Source organism: Photinus pyralis, unplaced genomic scaffold (genome assembly GCF_008802855.1).
Source record: "Photinus pyralis isolate 1611_PpyrPB1 unplaced genomic scaffold, Ppyr1.3 Ppyr1.4_LG3b, whole genome shotgun sequence".
NCBI lineage: Eukaryota > Metazoa > Arthropoda > Insecta > Coleoptera > Lampyridae > Photinus > Photinus pyralis.
Genome location: NW_022170510.1, coordinates 13,141,173 through 13,160,413, shown reverse-complemented (window position 1 = coordinate 13,160,413; position 19,241 = coordinate 13,141,173). Strand labels below are relative to the sequence as shown.

The following is a 19,241-nucleotide window of genomic DNA, read 5'->3' as shown; positions in this document are numbered from 1 at the left end:
TTATTAATCTTTTCGTATATGTGTTGGCTAAAAGTCAATTTTTCATCAAAGAGTACACCCAAGTCCGTTATGTCGTGAACTCTTTGAAGCGGAGTATTATTAATAGAGTATTTAAATTCGCGAACTGTTTTTTTCCTCGATACAGTAAATAATTTACATTTACTAGCATTCAGAGACATGCAATTAGTTAGGCACCATTTGCTCAATTCATCCAAATCCCTTTGAAGTGAAAAGTTGTCCTCTGTGGATGAGATAACGCGAAATAATTTCAAGTCATCTGCAAAAAGCAGGCAAGAAGTGTTCTTCAGGGAATCTGGTATATCGTTAACATATATACTGAATAAGAGAGGTCCAGGTAAGATGACTACCTTGGGGCACTCCTGATAAGGCTTCTATCAAGTCTGACCTTTCTTCGGCTACTTTTACTGTCAACTTCCTCTCAGATAAATATGAAGTGATCCATTTTAGCATAACTCCGTGAAATCCAAAAAGCTCGAGTTGCTTTGTCAAAATTATATGGTCAACTGTGTCAAACGCTTTGGCGAAATCTGTATATATGATGTCCAGATGTGCATTTTTTCTGAATAGCTTCATATGCTGCCTGTTATAGTAGTAGAAGGTTAGTGGTAAAAGATCGTCCATTTCGGAATCCATGTTGTTCGTCGCAAAGGTAATAATTGATAGAGTTTTTGAGTTTCTCATAAACAATTGATTCAAAAATTGTATTAATTAAATATTAATTGTAGATATTATAGCAACAGGTCGATAATTAGCTATGTCTGATTTACTTCCTTTCTTGTAAATTGGAATAAGTGTGCTTGTTTTCCAACGCTCTGGAAAACAACCTTCCTTCAAAGACTCATTAAATAATATATGAAGAGGCATTAAATGATTAGAGGCACACTTCGTAAAGAATATTGCAGGTATTTCATCAATTCCGGGGTTTGATTTCTTTAAGTTCAGTAATTTCTTAATAATATCTGATTGATGTATATACAAGGAATTTATGTTAAGATTATTATTCTTTGAGAGTTCCGATGAAACCACAGGATGGCGGTGATTGGCGGTATAAACAGATGCAAAAAATGATGCAAATGCATTGGAAATATTTTGGTCATCGGCAACAATAGTGTTATTGTAGGTCATTTCATTAGGTAACGATCGATCAGTACATCTGGATTTAAAGTATGACCAAAATGATTTGGGATTTCTTGCAAAATTATCGTCCAATCTTAATATATGATTATCATGAGATATCTTCTTTAGCTGATTGCATTTGGTTCTTGCACTGTTAAAAATTTGGTAGTCTTGCCACGCTAATGTTTGTTTGTATACTTTGTGGAGACGTTTTTTCAGTTTTATTGTTTGGATTAACTCTTTTGAAACCCAGGGGGGAAATTTGCGACAAATTTTTTTCCTGACAGGGTTGTTCGCCTATAACTTTTTACGTGCCGAAACAATCTTTAGTAATTATATAACGTTAACCATATTCACAGCACCTTTCCATTTTTTTTATTTTTGTAGCCAGCTCTTAGACTACTAATCTTTACTGAACCGCCTATACAAAAATTGGTTAATTCAACACGACCCACATTAAAAATTGAGATGGTATATACCATCTTCGCCAATGTACAGTACAGAACGATAAAAAATAGTGAACTTTATAAGGTATCTTTTTCATAACTTGTAAGTATAAATAACTAAACAAAACATTAGTTAAGAAGAACATAAATTAACTTAGAGCTAAATAAACGTTTTGTAAGAGTAAGTATATACACGTCTTATAATAATTGTACTGTTAAGATCATTATTATTACAATAATCGACTTCAATGTTAGTTAGACCGGTACAAAATTATCAGTAGCAGACAATAAAATAAATATTGAACTATAAAGTAATGACTATCATCCTATGTAGGGTTCACTAAGGATTAGCGTTCACTGACTCATAGTAATCTTTGTTCGTAAATATCCGATCCGGGATAGTAATTATCGCCGCGTATGTTATAGGCGAGTACTTTGGAAATTAAATTCAAGTCTTCCTGCTGCTTTCCTCTGCCTATGCCCGAATAGTAAAGTAGATTGTTGAGCTGATGATTGACGTAAGGTGCCCGAACGTAGCGGCTGCTGTGATAATCCTGAAATACGCTGGGTGTTATGCTGTAGCTGTTCTGATTCGAACGGAAAAATCTGTTCTGCTGTGGCGATTGTTGGTTGAACGTATTTGTGTAGTGGCGAATGCTCGAATCGGAATTGACGAAGTTTCCGGTACCGGTCTCCTGTCTAAATACCCTGTTTCCACGCGGTGGGTTCTGCCCAAAGCTCTTGGTGCTTTCGACCGAAGGTGTGTACGTAAATGGTACGTGGAAGTCTCTAGGACCCTGTGTGGGAAGCTGTTGATATCGATTAAAAGAGGTGTCTTGGAAATTTTGGTGGTTCTTCGTTGGAAGTTGGAGGGAGTTGTCCACGTAACTTGCCGGTTGGAAGGTTACCGCGGGCTGAACTGTGATTGTAGGTTTTTCAAATCGATTGTAGCTTAGGAACCTTTGCCTTTCTTGTTCCTGTACGAGATTTTGTTGCCGCAAATAGTAATCATCTGGCTGTTTATTATAGTTAACACTTGGGTTGGTTTGTGTCAAAAGAGCCTGGCGTTGCTGCTCCAGGTGTTGCTGATGCCTTCGGTCATATTCTTCTTGTTGAGTAACCGAAGACAAAAATGCCTTGCGCCGTTCTTGCTCTTGAATTAACTGCCTTTGCTTAAGCAAATACTCCTCGTGTTGTTGCTTTTGTTTTTGTAGCGCTTTAATTTGTTCTTGTAGAGATTTCTGCTTGACCTCTAACTCTTGTTGTACCCTGATCTGCTCTAAGCTTCTCAAGTATTGCTGTAGCTTGACCTCGTCTTCTTTTCGTTTCTCCTCGGCTTCCTTCCTTTGTATCTCTTCGAGTTCCTTCAGGCGCTTTTCCTCTAATTCCTTCTCTGTGATGGTAGTTAACGATTCATCTTTCAAAATCGGCTCCACACTCTTTGGCACGCCGAGCGCGTCCTGATGCACGGTGAAGGCTGCCACTAACGGAGCGGAAAAGAACTGAAGACTTTCCACTTTAGCTTCGTTCTCTTCGGTACTTGTCGTAATTACGGGTGTCGTGGTCGTAGGTCTGGCCGTGGTGGCATTTCGAACTTTAACTAAAATCGGGCGACGTGTACCAGTGTTGGTTTCATGTTGGATGATTGGTTTATATTGCACTCCGCTGCTTGTCTCGATGCTAACCGATTTTTCGGTTCGTGTAATCGTGCTAGGTGTTGGGTTGTAAACTTTTTGAACTTCACCACTTGCATCCGTTCCACTTAAGGTATTGCCAAAATCGTCACTTGTTTCCAAATCACTGAGCGCCTCCAGAAGTGCCTGGCGTAGATCCTTCCCAGTGGAAGCGGCTTTGTTTACAAATATATCGTCTTGGGTTTCAGCCAAAATCCACGAGACGTGGGTTACCATCAAGTAAGCGAAGAGCCGTATCTGAAAAGAATAAAATATTTATAGGGCACTCATTTAATTATCCTAAACAACTATTGCTTAATCTACTAGAGGCGTTTTTTGACCAGCCCCAATGTATATCAAAAGTTTACCAAGAAGAGAAACCGTGAGAGCAAGAAATCTTCTTAAAGAAAAGCTTCAATTTAATATTGATTGCTGATGTTTGCTGATGATAAAGCTTTCGAATCGTTAAAGTGGTTGTTTACGTCGGTGTAAATGCGCGCGTTTTCTTTTTTTGACATTTTTTCGTTTTGTCTGCTGTTACACATAAAATTATTATGTACTTTCTTAAAATTTAACGTCAAGGCCAATTCGTAGTCGAACCACATTTTTCTTACTAGGTCATTTGAATTATTGAGTCATGTTAAGTATTAAATAATTGCAGTTCTCAGTATACGATTAGCCTCAGTGTCAGACGTTACATTGTTATACGCGATATTTTGTACAGCGCGATCATTACTTCTCTTGTTGTTTGCTGTGTTTTTGTCTGTTTACAGATTTGCAGTATACGCGCCCTTCTGGAGCTCAAAAATCCCGTTGCTCCCTGCAGTTCAAAAGGTAAGTTTAGTTATTTTCGTCGATTTTCCCTACTTTTCGATACCATCGAATTATAATTGTTACATTCGCTTGAAATTAACTTAACTCCGTTGTTTTTACGGAGATCTATTTAGATCAATATTTTCTCCGACTACGTGTTGATCGCCATTTTTTTTTCTTTTTTCGAAAAGTAGTTTAAATTCAAATTTTGACATAGCAGATCTTTATATTACAGTATCACCATCGATTGTGACATCAACTATTGTTTATGTTCTATCCCTATTATGTGTTTTATTCCCTTTTAGCTCCTCAGACCAAAACAAGGATTCTATTTTAGTTTAGAAGGTATAACTTTTAAATAAACAATTATTTCCTACCAAATAGTATAAAAATATACAGGGCGTACCGTTTAAAAAAACTCTCTCCGAAAATTAAAATATTTTTTTTTCAGATTTACATTAATTTATGTAGCTTACTAGAAACACTAAAAATTTTATTTGAAAGATTTTTTTGTATCCCTGATAACTTCGGAGAAAAATCGCGTTGCCTAGTTCCGTTTACACCCTGTATATAAATAGAAAGTATATAAAAGTAAATACGACAAATAATAAATTAAAAAAGAACCATGTAATATCACAGACTACTTACTATTACAGCTTGTTACAAAAGTACGTTCTTTAGGCGTACCTCGCAGATTGCAGAGGTACTCTCTTCGAATGTACAAGGTGTCCCATTAATAATGGTCACTGGCTATATCTATGGAACCGTTAAGTGCACAGCTTCGAGAAAAAATTTTGTTAACAAAAGGGGCCAAGAGAAATCGCTGGAAATTATTTTCAAGTTTCTAGCTTCGCCGCTAGAGGGTGTACGATTCATGGTTAAGTAGAAAAATGACTTTTTCCTAAAATATACCCAACAAACATGCATAAAAAATACATGCATAGCAATCTTGTATCAATTTTGCCTCATTTTGATGCAGCACATATTGCTCTAGTTCATAAAATATGAGGGGTGGGGGAAGAGGAACATCTCTTTAAGGAATTGAATGTAACTTCGGATTAGGTTAACAGATTTTCACCTAATAGGTCTTGTAGGAATGAGCTCTCTGCGTGGAATCAGATTTTACATGAATCGAATCTTTTTAGTAAATGTGATGAGTAGTAGAGGGCGCGATGTGACATTAACATAAACTTTGCAGTTTTTTTTAAATTTCAAATGGAACGATATAATTATTATGTGATATATATTTTTTTTTCTTGTGGGCATCAATTTCATTGGTTATTTAGCCCTGTTTCTACAAAGACATTCCTTCCCTACCATGTTGCGACATTATCAAATAAGATGAAAAAGTGAGATCCGCATTTTGATATCTGTTTTCTAAGCAGAGATATGGAGAAAATACGAGCATTCACAAATTTTAATTGCAATGCAATATTTTAGAAAAAAAGCCATTTTTCTACTTAACCATGAATCGTACGCCCTCTAGCGGCGAAGTTAGAAACTTGAAATAATTTCCAGCGTAAACAAAAATTTTTTCCCTAAGCTGTGCAATTAACGGTTCCATAGATATGACATGTGACCATTATTAATGGAACACCCTGTACTTTCCGGTTTTCCTTTGCTATTATAGTTAGACCCAGAGGCACGCTCTTTAGACGTACCTCTCGGTTTTCCTTTAGGCCATCCAGGCTTTTTCTTTTTCTTGGTTGCTTCTACAACGGCCATATCAACCGATTCCAGAATAGAAGAGCGCGTCTCTAAGTCTCTTCCTGACATGATGTTCTGGATCTGGTCTGCCCTCTTTTTCTTTTTTCACTACAACTCTCGTCTTCCATTCACTCAAACGCAGAAGGCAACTGAAGCAAAATATGATCAGTTTTCTCTCGCCATATCGTATCTTGTAAATGACCGTAATTTCTTGTAATTTTTGCCTCTTTATAGATCGGACAGGATTGTGATGTCGCACAATGGGCTCTAAGACAATTTGGGTATTCAATAGGGGTGCCACAAGCCGTTCCTTACTGAATTTCTTTTCCACAAATACACCTTTGTGGATTTACATGTGCTGGAAGCATGACCAAATTGCTGACAATTAAAACAACGTAACGGATTCGAACTCGGAAGTAAACGAAAAAATAACGAAAAAGTCAAAATCCGATGAGCCATTCGGTTTCATAATTTATAAATGCTCCGAATTTTGACGTAGTAAATGCATGTTTGGTTCCGGTGGGTATACTATCAGTTAATTTCAAAACAAAATAATAAAATCGTTTTATAAAGAGTAATCATTTTTTTTTCGCAGGTCTTATTGTCGATCAATACCCGTGACCGTTCAATCAAATGAATTTGATTTGTTGTTCTTGATTTTATTACTCTTTTAAACCAAACGGAAGTTGGTGACAACTTGGTAATCATATAACTGGTACCAGTATGGAATTGTAGGTAGCTATGAATTAAGTTTTTTTATATCTGTTGTATTGATTTATTATAAGTAAGGAAGCGGATAGTAAAAAGTGGGTAGATGGATATAAAGAATGAAAGTTATGCAACGAGCTCTTTTTCGTAAATACTTCGTAGCTATTTGAGTTGAAATTATAATTAGGGCATCAACCTTGACACTTTGACAATGCCATTAAGATTCATCTGATGTGTAGATTTATTTACTTGCTCCGAGCACTTTTACAAGAATCAATTTCACTAACATTGGATTACGAAATATCTCGAAATGGTAGAAAGTTTTGTAAAGATAATACATTCAGATTTTAATTGCAGGCTGGTGTAAAAAGGTGAAAAGTATCAACGGTGTTGACTAATTATATAAGTAGGTAGGTAGGTATACGCGGATTTGAAATAGGTACGCAAACAAAAAGGGTCAAACGTGTTTGCTTAAAAAGTGAAAATGATTCATTGTGCGTGATACCTACACTACACGTGTAGGTAAACTGTAAACTAGGAATGCAGTCGGTGAAGATTCCTCGTTTTGATGAGAATTTTCACCTAGAACTTTCTCAATGCAAGTGCATTATAAATTATTCATTAAATTACACCTGACTATTGGTAACCTACATTACAGTGTAGTGGCCAATGCTGAAAATCAATCGACGTTTTAAATTATTTGTGAAATGGGGACTACTTACTATTGTTTCACTAGCGAAAAATGCATGTTACAACAGTGTAGATTTCAATCGGTTCAAGAAAAGTAGCAATATCCCCTTGATCCGGAAATTACAAATATTCATATCCTGTCAGGTACAGATTCTCTAATCTGGGCGACAATGTATCTTCGCTTTTGTACCACGTAAGATCCGGAGACTCTGGCCACTTCCCTTGTCCTAGTCCACTCTTCTTCATTGTACAACAGTACACCTCATATTCACTGTTTTTTTCAAAACACAGGATGGAAAGTATCGTCGTATTTTAATACTGCAAATTTTCCTTTTTGTAACTAACAGGTTTACTTTGGATATAATTTTCAGTATTTTTATCATTTTCTTTTTCAGATGCTTCGCTTTCCTTGGTGAATTTTTTTCAGAAATTTCGTGCATTACCTATTTCACACCGAAAGGAGTCCGGTATAATATGCCGCTACTCTACCAAGTGCCAACGGCTTTTTGTAGGGCGAATGAGGGGGTAAGAATTCAGGGCACCCTCTCTCTCTTGAGGAGAAAGACTTCCTCTAAAGATGGATGATTTCCATGGAAGGATTCGGAAAGATGGGCAATCCCAGAGGAGACTACCGTATTAGAAGTACCTATTAGGTACCTGGAATTTAAGGACAATGAGCAGAAAGGGAGTCCTAGTTTGGCGTAGGAGATTACAAAATGATTTACAAAGAAGAGCACAGAATGGATATCAGAAGAAATTCTGGACAAATACTTTTTCTTATAAATTTTGGTGCGCAGAATCCAAAACGATTCGTACTTTTTCGATTAGACCTCTCTCAATCAAAAGTTATGGGCAAAAAACCAATTTCGAAAAAATATTCAATGGGCTGAACTTTTGATCTAGTCGCCCAATTTTCAAACTATTTGAAATTATGGATTCTACAGATCAAAATCTTTAAGAAAATGTTTTTCCCCATTCGATTTCAGAAAATTCATTTTTCCGACCCAAAATATTTTATTAACGAGTATAATGGGAAAGTTACCACCAAATGAAGCAGGAGGCTCAGAGTAGAGGAAAGTGGAGAACCAACTGCTAACTGTCTTAGTACAGTTCCACCTATACAGGGTGAGTTTTTTTTTTCATTTTAAGCATTGGGATCTCGGAAACCATAAGACATCAAGATTCGGTTAAATAAAGAAAGAGTTGTCGTTTTAAGAGCTTATTTAAGATATGCTTTTTGTTTTTTGAAAAAATCCACAGTTTACTAAATAAATGAGCGAAAAACATATTGAGTGATTTTTCTTTTAAGTGTTGTAAAATCGTTATTATTAGAAATAGAAAAAAAAATAACACGAATGAAAGTTTTAGACATGTTAATGCTGAACATGACGAACATTCTAATTTCCTTCTAAATTTTACAATTTTCGAGTTATTATACAAACTTTTATTTTTTTAAATGGTAGTCATAGTTGGCTTTGACATTTTTAAAAAGGAAAAAATTTAATAAATGTTACAGGAATTTTCGTATTATTAGAGATAATTAAACAGAGTTTGCCATGGAAAACAGTACCTAGCTAATGAGATAGCTAATAGTGTAACTGGGGCACATTTAACGCCATCTTCGAAAATTAACTATGAAACTTAAATAATAATCATAATAATCAATACTGTTAAAAGTAGATCGTATCATGCCATGGAAAACAATAAACAAACAAAATTACATGGAAATAGCGGGCTGTGCAACTCTGAATAGTTGCTTGGAACGGGGGGCATCTCGCATTGTCCAGGGGCGGACTGGCCCGGGGGGGCGGGTGGCGATTGCCACCTGGCCTGTACGTCATAATGGCCCGTTGGAAATTTATAAGTATGTGCTGTATTTAGTTTCTTGCACTATTAATAAATTATTAACACGTTTCTCTAATTGGGGTTAATGTTAGGTTGTTAAAAAATTAAAAAAATCTGTTTTAATTGAAGTGTTTTACAATGAATTTATCATTTTTTGTCGTAGCATGAAAGTGCTGAAATACAATGATAGGCGACGCGCCTCGTTTGGATTGTATATTTTGTTACTTTTAATTATCAGCTGCAATTTTAAAAAAAACCTGTATTGTAATTGATTTCCGAAAAAGGAGTACTTTAAAATGAAGCAAAAAATGTTTTTGTGGTGCACCGCAGCCCTAAATTTTTTTTCCGGGTCGATCTGAGACAATTTTTTTTTCGGACCTCAAAAAAAGGCAGTGTATAACCTTCCTTTTTTACCAAAAATCGACTGCACCAAAATTTCACGGGAAAACACTTTTTCGTATTAATTTTGCTGCGTAGAATCCAAAACAATTCGTACTTTTTCGATCAGACTTCTCAATCAAAAGTTATGGGACTAGAAACCAATTTCGAAAGAAAATTCAAAGGGCTGTAACTTTTGAACTAGTAGCCCAATCTTGGAACTGTTTGAAATTATGGATTCTACAGACCACATTCTATAAGAAAATTTTTTTTCCGGGTCGATCTGAGACAATTTTTTTTTCGGGGCTCAAAAAAAGGCAGTGTATAACCTTCCTTTTTTAGCAAAAATCGACTGCACCAAAATTTCTCGGGAAAACACTTTTTCTTATTAATTTTGGTGCGTAGAATCCAAAACAATTCGTACTTTTTCGATCAGACTTCTCAATCAAAAGTTATGGAACTAGAAACCAATTTCGAAAGAAAATTCAAAGGGCTGTAACTTTTGAACTAGTAGCCCAATCTTGGAACTGTTTGAAATTATGGTTTCTACAGACCACATTCTATAAAAAAATTTTTTCCGGGTCGATCTGAGACAATTTCTTTTTCGGAGCTCAAAAAAAGGCAGTGTATACCCTTCCTTTTTTACCAAAAATCGACTGCACCAAAATTTCTCGGGAAACACTTTATTTTATTAATTTTGGTGCGTAGAATCCAAAACAATTCGTACTTTTTCGATCGGATGTCTCAATCAAAAGTTATGGACTAGAAATTTGTACAGCACTTCTAAGAGAAGAATGCGTGTCCATTTCCGGAGGAAAATCGAAAATGGGATATTCGGTTTCATCCAAGTTCAAAGTAATCTTCAAATGTTCCTCTGGATCAATGTCTTCTTTCAAGACCGCCATAAATTATACAGCTCTACGCTTCGAAATAAAAATGCCCTTGTATTATCTAGATAGAGATAAAGAAGAAAATTATCTTTAGATAAAAATCGAGATAATTTCAATACTATGTAATCATATGATGATCATATACCGAGTGTTCTAAAATTGACGCGCAATCTCTTGACCATGTATTCGGGGACATCTCAGGTAGTTGGGAAAATAGTTTTTAAAAATTTTTCGCTTTATTTCATGAGATATCGAATATCCTCACAACACACAAACAGAGATTTTTTCACTAATTCATCTACGTAGTAGTAAACGAAGCAGTTTTTGTATGGTATTAAATAAAAAATAATATAATTCTGATATCGGATTCTCTGTTAAAACGAAAAAAACTGTCGACCATTTAAAATATAAAAAGTCCAATTTATTTTCAATTTTTTTATCTAAGACAAAACTGAAAATATTTTTATCTAGACAAAGATAACGTGGTTTGGAAATTTGTTTATCTAGATAAAGATAAGATTTTTTCATATAGGTAATTATCTAGATACATTAATCTAGATGACGTACAAGACTGTATGCATGTATGTCTTTTATGCCTACTTAAAACGGAACCAAGTACTCAGGTGTAATTTAATCCTTTGTAGGAACTTTCACATGCGAGAGTCCCTTGGTATACAACTATAATTACATCGCAAATACGCTTCAAGTTTAATGGAGTTCTTTTATTAGAGCCTAATGGATGCGATACCACTAGTTGTAGTTATATTGTAGTACTTCGATCGTCTGGCAAATACCAGAGCATACTTTATTCTCATTTGCACTTATCGCTCTTTTCACTTTCTTACAAATGAGAGAATGTTTAAAATCGACATATTTTTCGGGCGCCTTTATAAATATTCAATGGTATGAATATTCAATTATAGTTTTCGGATATTGCAAGATGTGGTTTATCTAAAATAACAACTTGCAGCGCTGTGCTGGTTGCAAAATTTCCGACTAACATAAAGGCCCATGTGGTGCCGTTGAGTTGAAGCTTGACTGCGGTACTAAGGGCTCCCGGTTCGAATCCGGGTTCGGGCACTATATATGTATAGTGGGTTGGGTTGGTAGAGCAGCCTAAATAAAATAACACTACTTGGGAGCCTATCCCAATTCTGTAAAAATGTAAGAAGTTAAGTGAAACTACATTTACATGGAGTCATTTACCTCACAAGACTTTTTTATGGTAACTAATGAAAAAGGAAAAATATAAACAGTAAAACGACTAAGCTGGTAAAAGTATCTACATAAATTATCATTTACTTTGTTCTCCTTACTGTAAATTAAAGCCGATCAATAATTCATAATATTATGAATATTATTATTACAAATTTCGCTTTGGCTCAACTCTGCAAAAAGCGGTCCTTTTAGAACTAGCTTTACTTCAGATCCTAGTTTGTTTCTATGGACACAGTTTAAGACCAAACCAAGTTAGGGTACTAGTTGTGCATGTGCAATCCACTTTTGACATGCTACTTCAATTTCAGTTTATAAAAAGAATCCTACCCTAAAATTTTGGATTAGTTCATAAAAAACGAATGTGGGTCCGAGCATGCCCAATACCTGTCTTACGTGTTTTTAGTCGGATCGGATTGCGCATGGTCAAAACAATTTATTTGATTTGGCATTAGTTTTACCTTTATTCGAGGTACCTACGTACAACATCTAGTTTAAATATCTTAACAAATAAAAAAATTAGATTGCGCAAATATAAAAGTCCACACAGACAGACAGACGGACAGACAGACAGACGAACAGACATCTAGAGGATCGCAAAATTATAGTGCATACAGCATATATTGAAGAAAATCGATTTTTTCCCGTAACAGACGAACGGACGGACGTAAAGTCCAAAATCATGACCTCCCTTTTTGTCGCTCGTTAATAAGAAATATACATTTGTTTTATTTTGATGTAAGGTATCTAGATTAATATTATTGGATGTAATTACTTAACAAAGAATTTAATTTTTAGCGCATTTTTGGAGACTTCAAATTTTCACTAAAATCTTCTTGTTATAGTGTACATGTGCAGGCTCTAGTCCAGCGGCGGACTGGCCCGGGGGGGGCGGGTGGCGATTGCCACTTGGCCTGTACGTCATAATGGCCCGTTGGAAATTTATAAGTATGTGCTGTATTTAGTTTCTTGCACTATTAATAAGTTATTAACACGTTTCTCTAATTGGGGTTGATGTTAGGTTGTTAAAAAATTAAAAAATTCTGTTTTAATTGAAATATTTTACAATGAATTTATCATTTTTTGTCGTAGCATGAAAGTGCTGAAATACAATGCTAGGCGACGCGCCTCGTTTGGATTGTATATTTTGTTACTTTTAATTATCAGCTGCAATTTAAAAAAAAACCTGTATTGTAATTGATTTCCGAAAAAGGAGTACTTTAAAATGAAGCAAAAAATGTTTTTGTGGTGCACCGCAGAGCTACCCCCCCGCCACCTTCATTACTACACTAATACTTAAATGGCCCGTAACCTATGCAATTCCACCTGGCCCGCCCCTGACTAGAAACCAATTTCGAAAGAAAATTCAAAGGGCTGTAACTTTTGAACTAGAAGCCCAAGCTTGGAACTGTTTGAAATTATGGATTCTACAGGCCACGTTCTATAAGAAGATATGGACACACTTTAAGACCAAACCAAGTTAGGGTACACTAGTTGTGCATGTGCAATCCACTTTTGACATGCATTAGTTTTACCTTTATTCGAGGTACCTACATACAAAATTTCGTTTAAATATCTTAACAAATAAAAAAAATAGATTGCGCAAATGTAAAAGTTCACACGGAGAGACAGGCGGATAGACTGGCAGACGGACAGACAGACAGACATCTCGAGGATCGTAAATTTATGGTGCATATTGCATATATGCCGAAAACTGATTTTTTTCCCATAACAGACGGACAGACAGAAAATCCAAAATCATGACCTCGCATTTTATCGCTCGTTAATAAGAAAAAAAATATATATTCATTTGTTTTATTTTGATGTAAGGTATCTAGATTAATATTATTGGATGTAATTACTTAACAAAGAATTTAATTTTTTTATTGTATTGGGATACTAACATCGCTAAGAAAAAAATCTCTATCAAATGAGCCTAATAAACTGTGCATTGTTGTTTTAAAACATTCAGTTGTTTTTCGTTACTCATTTGTTTTCTATATTAAAAACAACTGAATGCTGCCTATTATAAACAACTTTTCTATACAATTTTATATACAGTCGTTATTTACTATATTCCATACATAATGGGCACCCTATATACGTATTGTTATGTAAATTACATTATGCGGATGTTTCTAATGGTATCAGTAATGATAGGTCACCACGTATAATGTGAATTTCAATTTTTTAAGGTTAAATGTGGTCGTTAATTTAGATTAAACACAATTTCGATCATTTCATTTGATTTTGATTTCATTATTAGATGTCTAATTTTGTTTACATAATTACTTTATAGATAATGAGTTGTTTTCGCGATAGTACCTAAACGCAAGTGTCAGTTTATCGACGACGCGCAGTAATTTGAGAAGGAAAGCCGGCAGTTTTTCTTTCAAAGTTTTACTAGTGGCTAAAGTAAATTCGATTTGTAGACGTTGACAAAATAGTAGACGAAATATAAAAAATTCGAAGGGAAGAGTCGTTAAATAAGCGAGGCAGTCGTTAAACGCGACTTCTTGGTCAAGGATTTTTTTGAAAGACAGTCGGTTCTGGTGTAAAAAAAAGTTTAGTTGGTGGTCTAAGATTTTTTAATTCATTATTATGTGAATGTTCTAGTTTGAGTTTAACTCAAGGGTCGTGCATCTATCTGAAGCCTTTCTATAAGGTTTTCAAGTAGCCAGTGAAGTTATCCACCACCAAAAAGTCAGATTTACAATTTAAATTACAACAAAGTCAGTTCGTTTAAATCAATAATTAATTGGAAGTTAAGAAATGAAGATTCCGAAGCAATATCAGTAAGGGAGGTATAGCATTGGGGTAAAAATGACCCCCCCCCCCACTTGTTTGACGGAGATACACGTTTTGAACCACCAGTAAACCGAATCAAACAAAATCTCGATGATGTCGGTCCGTCTGTACTCTCATTTCCGGCTAAACGGCTGAACCGATTGGAACCAAATTTGGTACACGTATTCTGAGACACAAAAGGAAGAGCTAAGAACTTTTGGGCAGGATCGCGCATGGGCAATTGTGTCAAACTCTCATTTTTCTCATCTTTTTTTAAATTAATAATGTTAAATTTCATCAAATTCAAAATTTAGAACCTTACTACCCCACTTGAGATACTCTACATTATTTTTAAAAACTCGTATACGTATTTCAGAAATACCAAAACTGCATTTGCCCTTAGCCAAAGACTCCAGTCATTAGCCAACGCCATTAATCGCTTGTTTAACTGTGATACTACACACATCCAAGAAAATGCATCAATTTCAATCGAAGATATGTTGAAAAGCTCTGCGTCAATACACAATTAGTGTTTCTTGGGTAAGTTACACATGATATAGTGTGAGGTGCAAACGAGGGATGCAATCTCGTGAGTGCGATGCGTACCTAATTAAAAAATTAATGTTTAATCAGTGGTAAACATTTAACTAAATTTAGTAATCAAATGACAGATTTTGTATAAGTCACTAAAGGACTTATTGTGATAAGTCATTGTATATTGGAATTCGCTACTATAACTCGCATTCCTTTTATAACACCCACTATTATCCTCAATCAAACGTACACTTAGTGTCATGCTAAAACTACCGGCATGCCTGATTGATTACTACCAGTCTGATATAACAACAAAGTCCAGCCTGAACAATATTGCAACAATAACGGCAAATAATCTCGAGAAGAAAGTTCAATACCATACCTATTTTTTTATTATGCTAATTGTACTGGTATATGGCGTCATAATAGGCAATCAATCTAAAATTTCTTTTAAAGAGGGCATTAATTTCTAGTACCATCATGAAATTTCTATAGTTATCTATCGATGTTACCAAATGGAATGAATACATCGGAGAAAGTGATGGTTAATCAAAATCGTTTTTTATACACGGTTTCTCTCCACATTACGTATGCAGAAGGTTAAACTGAAAATATTCATTTTTTTAATAAAACAATTTCCCTCGGAAAATCTAAGAATTATCTTATTAAATATGTAATTCTACCGCTTTCGGCAATGTGTCTAACATATACTTAGTTGTTAATTTAATGATTAATTTCTGTACTTATGACACTTCCATCATCTACAGCGTACATCCGATTGAAGATGTATATTTTCCGTAATTAGACCTAGGGGAGATTTTTTTATTGCATTAATTTTCTCTTAGTCGTTTATTTTAAATACCAAGGAAACGTGTATAATTTTTGCGGTGGGTAATTAACGTCCTCATTAGGCTTGTCGTTTGAAACAAAATCTTATTTGTTAAGGTGTAAGTACGCTAAATTCCTTTGAATAAACAGTAAATTTATATCGTTGACAATTCCCAGCATCACGAAAAAATCTCATTACCTTAATGATAGAACTACAAACTTTCTTTATTCGTAAGGTCAACAATATCTCACCTTTAAACGACCATAAATTTCTTTTTGCATACGCGCAATTTTTGCCAATTAATTACATGACAATTGATTAACGGTAGTCAACGGGAGCGCGAGTTAATCGAAATTTGTAATCGCACCTACTTTCCGGCAGTCACTTAATTGTATAAACATCATCGGTGAGAAATGCTTTCATCTGATGCCTGTAACAATGTACTTTTACTGAAAATTTCCTATGCGAGCCGTACAATTAAAAAATAGTAATTAAAATCTAATTTTTCAAATATTAACAAATAATAGCGGACTTACCCAGCGCATGTTGCTTTAAGTCTCTAATCCAAATTGTACCTATATGAAGTATTCACACGCGATGACTCTTTGATACTGAAGAATCTCTCCGGAAGGATGGTGCATTACCGGGTGCTATTCATCCATACCATAACTTTGTAATACCAACGTCGATGGCCCCGATTATTTTAGAATACTTACCATTGGAAAGTATTGTTAACCTACGAGCACTCCTTTGCCGTATACTACTGAAATCTGTTGTTTTAGGGGAAAAATCTGTTAATTTCTCTTTAAGTGATATAGATTTAAGCATAATTTCTCCAACAAATTTTAGTTTCGGTTTGATGATTAATATAATTGTCTAGTATTATTGATGTGTTAATCTCTTCAATATTTCACACATGAAATACCTTCCCACGCCCGGGGCTTGTGCATGTCTTCAAGACAATTTAAACTATTATTTTACAAGTGATACGATCTTCCGACGTAATCAATAGCCGTAGCAAAATTACCAAATCTTTTACAAAGTTTATTGTATGACCTGGTCCAAGTCAAAATTAAGGTTTATAACGTAAACATTTTACGTTACCATTGCCATTAACGGAACTATAATTGTAAAAAAGCTTCATTCTTCACTCATAGTTTAGTAATCGCGGAAAAAGTACTAGGTGCCACTATTGGGCTGTACCAATCAACAGCATATACTTAATAGCAATTAAAATGCACCATTTTTAATCAATTAATATTATCGCTTCCAGGTCTGCAATTAAAATTCAAATAATTGCATGTATGTACCTACTAAATCATGAGGGTAATTAAGTAGGTATGTACAGTAGTTCACTTTAAGAGCCCAAAATCAAAATCAAAAATATTTGGGGGCCCTTTCCCTTACGCTTAATTTAACCACTATTTCTAATGATAACCATCTTAAAAATATATAAATGAAAGTTCACTAGGAATACGCCCTAGAAGATTCGGATTTTTTTATTGAAGATAACACCCTCATATCGACCTTCTGACGTTACTGGACTCTGAGCTTAAAAAAAACTTGATGGCTAGGGCTAGCTGCAGGAATTGATCAATTTTAGCAAATTTATTTCTTCGCTATTCACCTTTTTTTTTCTTTTCTCTTGGAGGTTCTATGGTATTTTCGTCCATTCTGAGCTGTCTGATTTCAAAATTTCAAACGACTAGTACTCTTGGCGTATCTACAGACGCTGCTCATTTAGTTTGATCAGTGATTTCACTTCTTTGTGTATGAATGCAGAGGTAAATGCTGGAGTGTTAAAATTACTTAGCGGCATTCATCTCGAAATACAACTTCAGTCTAAGGTTACCGTATCCAGGACCTTCAGCTACTTTCTGGACTGCAGGAGGTCCTGCTAGTTAAAAGTATTTCATGTACTTTATGTAAGAGACTTCGGAATGTTATTTTTCACAAATGGGAAATGAGTGGAATTGCTTTTAAATCTATTTGAGCTGGTTACTTTTGAAGATATCAAATTTCGTATTAATAATAATAATAATATTGACATTTATTTGTCCAACTGACTTTATATAGAAAACTTGGGATACCTCAAGAACATGGCATTAAATGCATTCTGTCTAAATTTGTAACTCTCTGGAACTCTTTTGGCATTTGATTCACTAATGAAGTCACACAAAGTATACACGAAATAGCTTTTTTACGAATGTTTCGTCTCTTACTTTAGTAACGCGAAATATGTAAATAATTAACACAAAAGTAGCATTGAAGAAATTCGGGATTTTTTCAGAATTTTTTTATGAACTAATCTTTTTTGTACATTTTTGCCGGGGACCCTTTTAAGTCGGGGCTCGTCCTCATTGCGTACCTTTGAGACATTTTAGTTACGCCACTGGGTATGTGTTAAAAAGCAGATTCAACTTGTAGGTACTCGTATATTACTTTTAAGTTACGGAATAACTATAAACTTCTTATTAATTTCATAGTACGAGGGTCCTGCCGCAGTGCGTCGGTCTTTCCTAGTTCATATCTGGTAAAAAATGTCATAAAACCTTTTATGAATATGTCAACCATAGATGGTTGCGCATCTACATAAATTATTTTTGAATGTACGGGATGTCCCATTTTATTGTTTCGATGTCATTTTTTAACTTCTGCATGGAAACCTATTCACTTTATGTGAACACTTTGGTAAAGAGAAACTTGGATTTAGTGATACAGGGTGTTCACAAAAAAATTTCAAACTTCAAAGTGTCATAACTATTTTTTTTTCAAATGGAACTCTATTCGATAGTCTTTTGTGTGCTCTTTAATTGTTATAAGAAGTGTCGTGCACCGTATTTTCTAGATTATTTCTCCCAAAAATAGTTACACATTGATTAATTACATCATAAACCTGTGTAGACCGTGATAATAAAAAAACAAAACAATGCCAGAAAGTGTCACACATAAATTATCTGCTGCAAGTACTCCCTATTTCGTACTAAAATAAAAATTAAAAAGGCGAATTTCGAAAAAGGTCTTTTTAAATAATCTTATTTTACTACGAAATAAAGATTATACTTGCAGTAAATCATAAATTTATGGCACTTGCGATATACTGTCTGGCATTCTTTGGTTTTTTATTATCACGGCCTACTCCTATTTATTAATGTAATTAATTAATTAATGTGTAAACTGTGTAACTATTTTTGTGAAAAATATTAAATAACTTAAAAATTACGGGGTTTAGGAACAGGACACCCCTTCTAGAAATTGAAAAGCACACAAAAAACTATCGAATAGAGAAGTGATAGTTCCATTTTAAAAAAAAAATAGTTATGACTGAAATTTTCTATTTTTTTAACACCCTGTATCACTAAATTCAACCTTCTCATTACCATGCCTTTCATTCAGATTAAAATCAAGGTCGCTACTATTTATCAAAGTGGGCCTTGCTTATAAAATTAATAATTTGGTAACATTGACATTTCCATGCAGAAGTTAAAAAATGACATCGAAACAATTAAAATATACAGGGTGTTCCATTTAAAAATCAGTTGGCTATTGATACCGTAAAAATGGGACACCCTGTGTTATAGTGGCACCC

The 19,241-nt window shown here is 34.7% G+C and overlaps 1 protein-coding gene across 1 annotated transcript; it reads right to left on the bottom strand.

Annotated features, from left to right (window-relative positions):
• Positions 1-1,643: 1,643 nt before the first annotated feature.
• Positions 1,644-16,333, bottom strand: LOC116166765 (nuclear transcription factor Y subunit beta-like). The gene is made up of 2 exons (XM_031481868.1): positions 16,189-16,333; positions 1,644-3,514 (listed from the first exon to the last, which is right to left on the bottom strand). The coding sequence occupies exons 1-2, from the start codon at positions 16,195-16,197 to the stop codon at positions 1,946-1,948; spliced, it is 1,578 nt and encodes a 525-aa protein (XP_031337728.1). The 5' UTR covers positions 16,198-16,333; the 3' UTR covers positions 1,644-1,945.
• Positions 16,334-19,241: the final 2,908 nt, after the last annotated feature.